This window comes from Eucyclogobius newberryi, unplaced genomic scaffold (genome assembly GCF_026437365.1).
Source record: "Eucyclogobius newberryi isolate DKJ021-1_F unplaced genomic scaffold, fEucNew1.0.hap1 SCAF_5, whole genome shotgun sequence".
NCBI classification, from domain to species: Eukaryota; Metazoa; Chordata; class Actinopteri; order Gobiiformes; family Gobiidae; genus Eucyclogobius; species Eucyclogobius newberryi.
Genome location: NW_027316167.1, coordinates 16,412,012 through 16,422,011, shown reverse-complemented (window position 1 = coordinate 16,422,011; position 10,000 = coordinate 16,412,012). Strand labels below are relative to the sequence as shown.

At 38.0% G+C, this 10,000-nt stretch overlaps 1 protein-coding gene across 2 annotated transcripts in view; it reads left to right on the top strand.

Moving 5' to 3' along the window:
- Positions 1-10,000, top strand: part of gpc6a (glypican 6a) — a 172,922-nt gene that overhangs the window by 104,510 nt on the left and 58,412 nt on the right. For both annotated transcript variants that reach the window (XM_072465324.1, XM_072465325.1), the window contains exon 4: positions 135-300. In XM_072465324.1, coding sequence (XP_072321425.1) covers positions 135-300 — 166 coding nt within the window. The remainder of the gene's footprint in view (positions 1-134; positions 301-10,000) is intronic.

Genomic DNA, 10,000 nt, shown 5'->3' with positions numbered 1-10,000 from the left:
CCCCACCACAAAAGCCACAGCAGCGCCGCACAAAGAACACAGAGACAGAAGAAGTGCTCCTAACACAGTTGTGCAGTTGTGCCTGCCTCGTGAAAGGCTACATTATGGTGAAATTGTCTGCTCTTTTTCCGCAGGTAAATGTGGCTCCGGCTTGTGTGAAAGCGTTGACAAAGATGCTGTATTGTCCGTACTGCCGGGGCCTGCCTGGACTCAAGCCGTGTCAGAACTACTGTCAGAACGTGATGAGGGGCTGTTTGGCAAACCAGGCCGACCTCGACACTGAGTGGAATCTCTTCATTGGTAAGAAGAGTCCTTATTATCATTCATCATTATTATGTCGCGGGTATGTTCACACTTTTTGGTTGATGTTTTTAGGGGCATCAATTTTATACTGCCATTTCACCCTCACATGAACCATTTTGAAAAAGCGTGGAAACAAAGACATTTAAATCTTACAGTCAGACCTTTTCTCATTCTAATTCATATTACTCTAGAGCAATCTCGGTATGTGAGCCACTGACTAATCAACCAATGTTTTGTCTTCCTTTGCGTTTATCATTATCTAGAACTTCCTTGTGCATTTTGTCCCATTTTAGCTCTGGTTTATGTTATTTCTTATGTACACCTGATACATTCTTGGTTTGGTTCTGGTAGTACTCGGAAAGCTGTCATTTATGATCAACCATTGCTCTAGAAGTAACAAGTGACTATTAATCAAAGATACAAAATAAAACAAAAAACAGGTTTCAAACATTTGAATGCAACACATGCAGTTAACCTTGTTTCTATTAGCCGGAATGGAACAGGAACAGGATGTTAAAGTAATAATTTGAAAATACAAAAACACTATTAGTAGGCAGTGGGGATGTCACAATATAACATTTTACTATTAGGATTATTGTGGGGAATAAAACATCACTATACAAGTAACAAAACCAAATGGAAATACTTCATTCTAATACATTACTGTTCCAATATTATGAAATCAAACATTCTGAATGAAAAAGTAAAGTTATTGGGATCAAAACAGCCACATGAAAAGCACCATGTACATGTACAAAGGGTGAATTGAAATTACTTAAAGGTTGAATGGACGATTTTTTTGGCACAAATCTGAGTCTCATTTCCTCGTGGCGTGGACTATCGATTAGTCCTGCCACGTATCAATCATAAAACGCACCTACTGCTCACCTGCAGCGCATGGATCTATCATAATATAGTTCCCTCAGTGTACTACGGGACAAAATGAAGACGGAGAGAGACTGTTCGAGCTGACTCTGGAGTAGACGGAAATCTACGGGAGACGAGAGATGTGATGCGCTCCGTTGCGCTAATAAACAATCGCACGTGTGTGTAGTATCAGTCCGCACGGGGGAGAGTGCATGCGCACTTCCGCCTGCGTTCTCAAATCGCCGAAAAATCGGCCATTGTGCCTTTAATTTTGCTTCTAAAATAGTCACAATTATTTGATTTTTGTTCTTAAAATTATATTGTGACCTGAATTATAATGATTATTGATAAACCTAATCATTCCTGATTGGCAATACTCAAAAAAGTCAGCCAAATATTGACTATTTCTGAAACACCTCTTAACAAAAAATGAATATCATACAATCACAGGATATGCAGACACAATTTGAAGAATGAGCCAGTATACGTTTCCAAGGAGACGCAGCCAATTTTCCTGTAGCTGTCCGTGGTGCTGAAGATTGCATTCACGCCTATTTGAGCATTTGTTTTCTCCAAACAAAACTGCCTTGGTGTGAACAGACCTTCTCTCACGTGTGTGGCTGTCATTGCCTGTCCTTCTGCACATTTGCTGTTATAATTGTGCTTCTCTGTGTCATTCTTCAAGTCCTGAAATACTCTCAGTGGGATGGTTCGTGTTACATTCAGCTTTTAAGGATTTACTGAGACAAAACTCCAAATCTTATTTGTGCAACCATTGCCTGTTTTTCTTTTCACGGTCTGAAATGTTTGCTATTGCCGCAGCCCTGGCGTGGTGCTTAAAGCTCTGGTGCCTGCTGTTTGGGATTGATAAAAAAGATTCTTGGCAAACACATTTTCTATAGCATTTCCAGCTGGGCTACGTGAGTAATATGGCCCTTCAGTGCGACTGGAAGAAGCTGCGTCCATAAGCCTTCTTGTTAAGGGGATACAGGGGTGGCACGGAGACAGCTTTCCCTCCGGATAGTGCTTTATTTGTTTTGTCTTTCACTCTTATCCTTACATTAGCAACATGCATTTCCAATGATTATCAATTCAATAAGCTTGTTTACTTAAAATTATTATTTAGAATATTGTATTTTGAGGTAGTCAATATTTTTAACAGTCAATCACGCAGTAGTAACAATAGTAGTAATAATAGTATTAGTAGAAGTAATGGCATATTGTATACAACTGATTATATGTTGTAATGTTATTGGTTGATTTACACTTTCTACAATTGGTGTTTTGTTCTTTATTTTGTTTTCAAACAAGTGCTAAATAAAGAAATAGTAATATTAGTATTAGTAACATTGACAATAAACATAATTCTAGGAAAAAAAGAAACATAAAATTTATATTAAATTAAATTTAATAATATTTTCATCTTTTATGACCCCTAACAGGTACAAGCAGTAGAAAATGAATGAATGTATCATAAACAACACCAAAAGTAGAAACATGACACAGAGAGATAATGTACAAAGATATATTTATAATTCATATATTTATAATATTCTAAATGTATCAACAAAACACAATTGACAAAATCATCAGAAACATTTTTTTGGTTATTTTATTTGAACTTTTTGCTCTTCTTGGAAGCAGTTTAAACACAGTACTCCAAATGCAGCCTCGTGCACAGCATTTCTAAGCAGTAGAGATGCACTGATCAATCGGCCGCCGATTTAAAAAGCCGGTTTTATGCTGAATCGGCCAGAATCGGTGACCGGCCGGTCCATGTCGTAATCAAGCCCCAAGCCCACGGAAGCCAAGATGGCCGCCATTGAAACCTATGGAGTTGCTCATTGGCGCATGGTTCCAAAAAAGTTTTTTAGTTCCGCATTACTTCCTGAACAGTGGTATATCTCCTCCTACTTTTGTGACGTCATCGCCGTGAGGCTTTGGCGTCGGGAGCGCGCACGTCGCGAGAAGAGTCAACACGGACTTTTGGAATAATTCGGCTTGAAATAGTCTGTTTACGTAACGTATAATGATGAATTGTTATATCCATCTATAAATATACATGTATCATGTTGTAAAGCTCTGATATTTAAGAGAATTATAAAGAAGTGTTAAGATAAAAAGTCTGGTTTAATGACAATGAATTACATTTAGAGGTGGAATAACGTCCTCATCATTTTCTGTAGTTTTTGGTTTGGGTATTTATTTTGTTATTAACTTTTCAGTTATTTATTTACATAATATAATTTGGCCAATATGCATTTTTTTTAATCAGATGAGAAGAAATATAAAATATAATCATCGATTCTGTTACATAATTGAGTTAAGCAGTATTTAATTATATTCAGTTTCCTTTTGTGTCGTTTTTGTATCATGTCAATCTTTAATAAATACAAAACACATTTGTTTATTAATGTATTTAATACGAATAATGAACATGAATGAACTTGTTCAATAAATGCAAATCTGATTATATTTTTCCCCATGTGGGACAATAAAGGAATATCTTAAATGATAAATTGATTTTAGCCAGTTTTAGTTGAGTTTTAAAGCTACAATGAGTTTTAAAGCTACAATGTGGGAGTCCCTTAAACCTGTTACCACCCACCTATTTTCGCCCTGTGCACAATGGTTGGACATACCCAAATGGCATTGCTTATTAAAAGAGGATCTTATGTTCCACATGCAAGTGTGATGCATAATTAGAAAGCTTAGGCCTTCTAGTTTCTGCAGATGTGCACATGAACACTGTCAGGGCTTCAGAACTTACACTACAGAGGCCCAAACATAAACAAAACATCCTTTTTTAGTCTCGCCTGAATATTGTCAATTTGTAATGGTCCTGAGCATGACATACTTCATTGTGTGCATATGCTGTTCACTGTACATGATGTTTATCTTGTTGACAACAACTGTGTAAAGTTTCAGAGCTCTAGGAACAGGCATTTTGGTGCTGTTGACCTTTTTGTATCAAAAAGTATATTCGGAACAAGTGATCCAAATATGTGCCAACTGTGCCAAACTGTTTTATTACAATTTTAGCTCCTCTATGATCATAAAACATACATTTTGATGTTTTGTAGGCCACTAATAGCAATTATAACCGCTAAAAAAAAAATATGTGAAAATGTGTAAATATGAGTTTACCCATGAATTTCCCATATAGAGGTAAAAAAAAAAAAAAAAAATTATAATATTTTTATTTTATTTTTGTATTGGTATAATAATACATACATCTCACAAAATGCACGTCCAAAAGGCTAATAAAATCAGAAAACGTTATGCGCAAAATCCTGCCGAGAAATCTGGCTCTTTACAGCCTTCCCGGAGCCTTACGCACGTGAACAGGGAGAATTCTGTGTAAATAAACCCTTTGTCCCGCCTATCAGGAAAAAGGTCTCCTGACTGGCTAGAATAATATGTCACTCAAAGTCTCCTGCGTGCCTGCTAGCAGAAGCTAAGGGCTAAAAACAAAGATGGACGCGCGCTTCGGAAGCGCCGAATTTTTTTCCTCCGGAGGCTGTAGCAAACAAACCCGGTGACAGAAAAATTCGTGGATGGTCTCATTCTGTAGGAAACAGTCTAAGGAAGAGATCGATGTCAAACACTATCGTATAAGTCAAACAGGTCATTTGTTATGGACGGAGAAATGCGGCGGACAAGCGCATTCTCGTCCGGTGAGAAACGAAGAAAAGTTTGTTTACTTGACAATATCTCGAAATCGGATAACTTCAGGAAAAATACAAGTGGATATTGTTTTTCAATGATTCCTTACGGACAGACTGAGTACAAGGATGTACAGAATTAAAGCCGTTTCGTCCGTCATAAACAGCAAACAGGTAGGACATGCGTTTGTAAAAGTTGAGACTTTCTCACAAACTATTGGCAATTGCTTCTTGGGGCATATTATTCAATGTAAATCAATGACATATTCGTTTTGTTGAGAAAATAAGCTTTAAAATGATGTATGGCTTGCTGGTATTGACCACGGAAATAAAAGTGATGATGTAAGAGAATATTTGAGATATAGAAAATGTTCGCCGGCGGACAGGTGGGTGGTAACAGGTTAAGGAGTTTTGGAGTCTGTGTACTGTTCATTATTATTATCGTCATTAATAGAATCAGAAAATGTATTGCCATTGTCAAAGAAAAGAATTCACAAACAGTGGAACTTGCTTTGGTGATTCAGTGCAACATAAAAATATTAACAATGATAAAACAACCTGTATAAGTCAAATAGAACAAACTGAATAAAATAAGATATTATTTTATTGTCCACACATGAGGAAATGTCATTGTTGCAACACAGTAGATACAGAGGAAAAGGACAGAAAACTTATAGGAAGTTTAAAAAACACTCTTAATAGATCGATCTTAATAGAAGAACTCTTATAAACAAAAACTCCTATAGACAGAACCTCTCATACCTTAATAAGGAATGGAAGGGGAAAATAAAGATAAAGATAAAATAAAAACAGCGTAAGACAAAATAATACTAATAATAATGGTAAAATAAACACTCTTTTTACATCAGTTATATGCACATGAATGTGACATTATTGCGTTAAATACTGAATATCTCAGTATTTAACAAGACTTTGTTTCCATGGCTACGCAGTCTTCTGTACTTCAGTAATTGCACCGTTCAGCTCCATCGTATGACTGAGACAAACAGAACATGTCACAGCTTTAGATTATACAAGTCATATAACATACACTTCATATGTTTAGATTTATAAAAGTCATATAACATACACTTCATATGTATTAGATTTATAAAAGTCATATGACATACACTTCATATGTTTGTCATGAAGCTGCTTCACAGACACATGTGACACAGCAGTGTCTCTTTTGAAGAACAATTATCATTTAGTTTTTTTGGTCATAACAAAACAGACATTTTATAAATTCAAAGTACTGATTCTACACTGTTTACTTTTAGTCGAGGCACAAGTTATTATTAAAATACCTTTTGCTTTGGAGTCGTCAGGAGTTTACTTGAGATGACTCTGTGTCTGCAGTGATCAGGTCTGCAGTGACCTGTAGTGACCTGTAGTGACCTGCAGTGACCTGTAGTGACCTGTAGAGCTCTGGTCAGCACAGACAGACTAAACTCACTGGTCAGCACTCTGAAGATGAGAAAGATACTCATTAGAACATTGATATATTCTGCACATTTAACAGAGAAAAGCTGGAATATGTTATTGACAGATTTACATTTTGCTCTGTAACACAAAAGTTCCTCTTTTCACATTAATTTTTAAAGCTAGAACCAAAAGTCATTTATTTATGCATAAGTTTAAACCTTAGAAGTTAGAACATAACTGACATGTTTGCTAAATCTACATATTCCATGGAAGTAAATCCATGACATTCCTATACAAAACAAGCGTGTGCTTTGTTTAAACACAGCACACTTCATTATGAAATATGTAATAAAACCTCAAATGTCGTCTCAGCCCCTGTAAGTACAGCACTGTCACTTTTAAACACCTTTAAATTTATATATGTAAGATATGACCCATTATAGCAGGTTATATTTGAATTATTGGTTGTTTTTTATAGCACATAATACAAACATCACTTTATTTCCCTTCTTTCTCTAGTTTTCCTTGATCTATGCATAACCTCTTGTCTCTTAGAACATTTAGTAAGAGAAATAATTAGTTATTTATTTGCAGAAGCACGAGCCATCACGACGTGTTGTTGCATCTTTGTGTAGCTAAACTTTAGCTTACGTTAGCTCGTGTTAACTCGTGTTAACTTGTGTTAGCTCGTGTTAACTGTGTAATCGTTGTTTTACACTTCATATGGAACGATGTGTGAAACGTGAGGAATGACATACAAACACAACTTACGAGTATCGTGGTCTCGTCTCGTCACTTTCTTCTGCTTGTGTTTAGTTTCCGTCACATGTTCTTTTGAGGCTCGTTCATGAGGGTGACGTGCGCGCTCGGTGCGCGTACACCGTTCACCGGGAGGTTAAAAATGTATTTTTTAAGTATTTTAGAAACAGTTGAAGAGTGAAATTCCTTCTATTTTATTTTTAGACTAAAAACAATTTAGCATGTTTGGTAATTTTAGAGGCCGAACTCCTGAAATGGTCCGACCAATAGGCTGCATTCTGCAAAGTGGCCACTACTCAATTTGGAGCCAGAGGCAGAGGGGGCGTACCCTATCCAGATAATATAATACATCCATGGGCGTACCCTATCCAGATAATATAATACATCCATGGGCGTACCCTATCCAGATAATATAATACATCCATGGGCGTACCCTATCCAGATAATATAATACATCCATGGGCGTACCCTATCCAGATAATATAATACATCCATGGGCGTACCCTATCCAGATAATATAATACATCCATGGGCGTACCCTATCCAGATAATATAATACATCCATGGGCGTACCCTATCCAGATAATATAATACATCCATGGGCGTACCCTATCCAGATAATATAATACATCCATGGGCGTACCCTATCCAGATATTATAATAGATCCATGGGCGTACCCTATCCAGATAATATAATACATCCATGGGCGTACCCTATCCAGATAATATAATACATCCATGGGCGTACCCTATCCAGATAATATAATACATCCATGGGCGTACCCTATCCAGATAATATAATACATCCATGGGCGTACCCTATCCAGATAATATAATACATCCATGGGCGTACCCTATCCAGATAATATAATACATCCATGGGCGTACCCTATCCAGATATTATAATAGATCCATGGGCGTACCCTATCCAGATAATATAATACATCCATGGGCGTACCCTATCCAGATAATATAATACATCCATGGGCGTACCCTATCCAGATAATATAATACATCCATGGGCGTACCCTATCCAGATAATATAATACATCCATGGGCGTACCCTATCCAGATAATATAATACATCCATGGGCGTACCCTATCCAGATAATATAATACATCCATGGGCGTACCCTATCCAGATAATATAATACATCCATGGGCGTACCCTATCCAGATATTATAATAGATCCATGGGCGTACCCTATCCAGATAATATAATACATCCATGGGCGTACCCTATCCAGATAATATAATACATCCATGGGCGTACCCTATCCAGATAATATAATACATCCATGGGCGTACCCTATCCAGATATTATAATAGATCCATGGGCGTACCCTATCCAGATAATATAATACATCCATGGGCGTACCCTATCCAGATAATATAATACATCCATGGGCGTACCCTATCCAGATAATATAATACATCCATGGGCGTACCCTATCCAGATAATATAATACATCCATGGGCGTACCCTATCCAGATAATATAATACATCCATGGTCGTAATTGCCGGTTTTCGGCCGATCCAAACTGACCAGCGCGCGCATGCGCGGTGCGTAGCAGCTCAGCGCGCCCAGAGCTAAACAGCTAAAAACTACAAGAGTCTTTCAGAGCGCGGCGGCCAAAGTGTCCAGTTTACATTCAAATCTATGTAAACGCGTGTCGAACTCCTCCTGCGTTTCCCGCGGCGCGAGTCCTGCTTTTTCGCCGTGGAGCGCGGAGGGTGCGTTTTGCCGTTTTCCGCTCTAGACGCTTTGACAGGCGCAGAAGCTTCAAAGCGTTAAAATTGTTCGTCGCAGAAAAGTTCAGATTTGTTCAACTTTGGTGGAACACAAGAAGGACGAGCCTGGAGGAGGATCAGAGGAGACTGGACTGTGGGGTAAGTTATTATAACTTTGAGACGATTACAATCTACGTGTTGATAGGTGATGCGGTCAAAATAATTTGCGCTGGTTTGTGTTTGACGAGTTTATGTGTTTATTCAGAGTTATCTGCAGAAGAGTAGGGACACATGAAGGGGCCAGAAGAAGCAGCAGGGCTGTCAGAAGAGTTAGTTGTTGTTGTTGTTCTGCTCAACTAGCAGAGAGCTAAGCTACGAGCTAATGCTAACAAGAGATCTCATCCACCTGAAATGAGACTTTAAAAATACTTTGATGCATTTGAGAGCACATTACGTAGATACAAAACTTAAATTTGACTCGAACAGTGAAATGAGTGACTACAATCTAATGTCAGGACTATTTAATTGTCCCACAGCCTCAAAGAAATGTTTACACAATCAGCTGTGCTCTAGAATCTATATTGCACTAGAATCTATAGTGTACACTCATTGTGCTTCTAGTGAGTGTGTGAAGTTATCAAAGAGCTGATGAAACTGGAAAATGATATTGGCAACATAAATGTGCCTCATTTAATATACTGTATTATAATAGTAAAAGTTTGAATAATATTGCAGTAAATGTACTGGGCTCAAATATAACTGCTGTACAATGTTCTTTAAGATCTGGATTTGCCTTCAGCCCTCCCTGTTGCTCCTGCCCCTGTTGCTCCTGCCCCTGTTGCTCCTGCCCCTGTTGCTCCTGCTCCTGTTGCTTCTGCTGCTCCTGCTCCTGCTGCTTCAGGGGATGCTGGCCCTTCTGCTGCACCCACAGGTGTGTAAAAGCATTTGGTTGGATTACAATTTGTTTTTTAGCCTGTGTCATCTAAATTGCAATGTTTGTTTATTTGTAGGCCCATGAGGAAGAGGTCCTGGAGCCAGAGTCCTCCAGCTTTGAGAGGGAGGTGCTGGCAGCGCTCTGGGACTGACCCTCCTCATGTTCCACCTGCTTCCTCTCCTGCAGAGGGTTCCAGCTCATTCAAAAGAATGTGTAAAATTACCAAATGTATAAATTACTATATGAAAATAGTTCATTTGATTTAAATCTGGAACCATTGGAGCTGCATCTTCTGCAGGAGAAATGGACGACTCT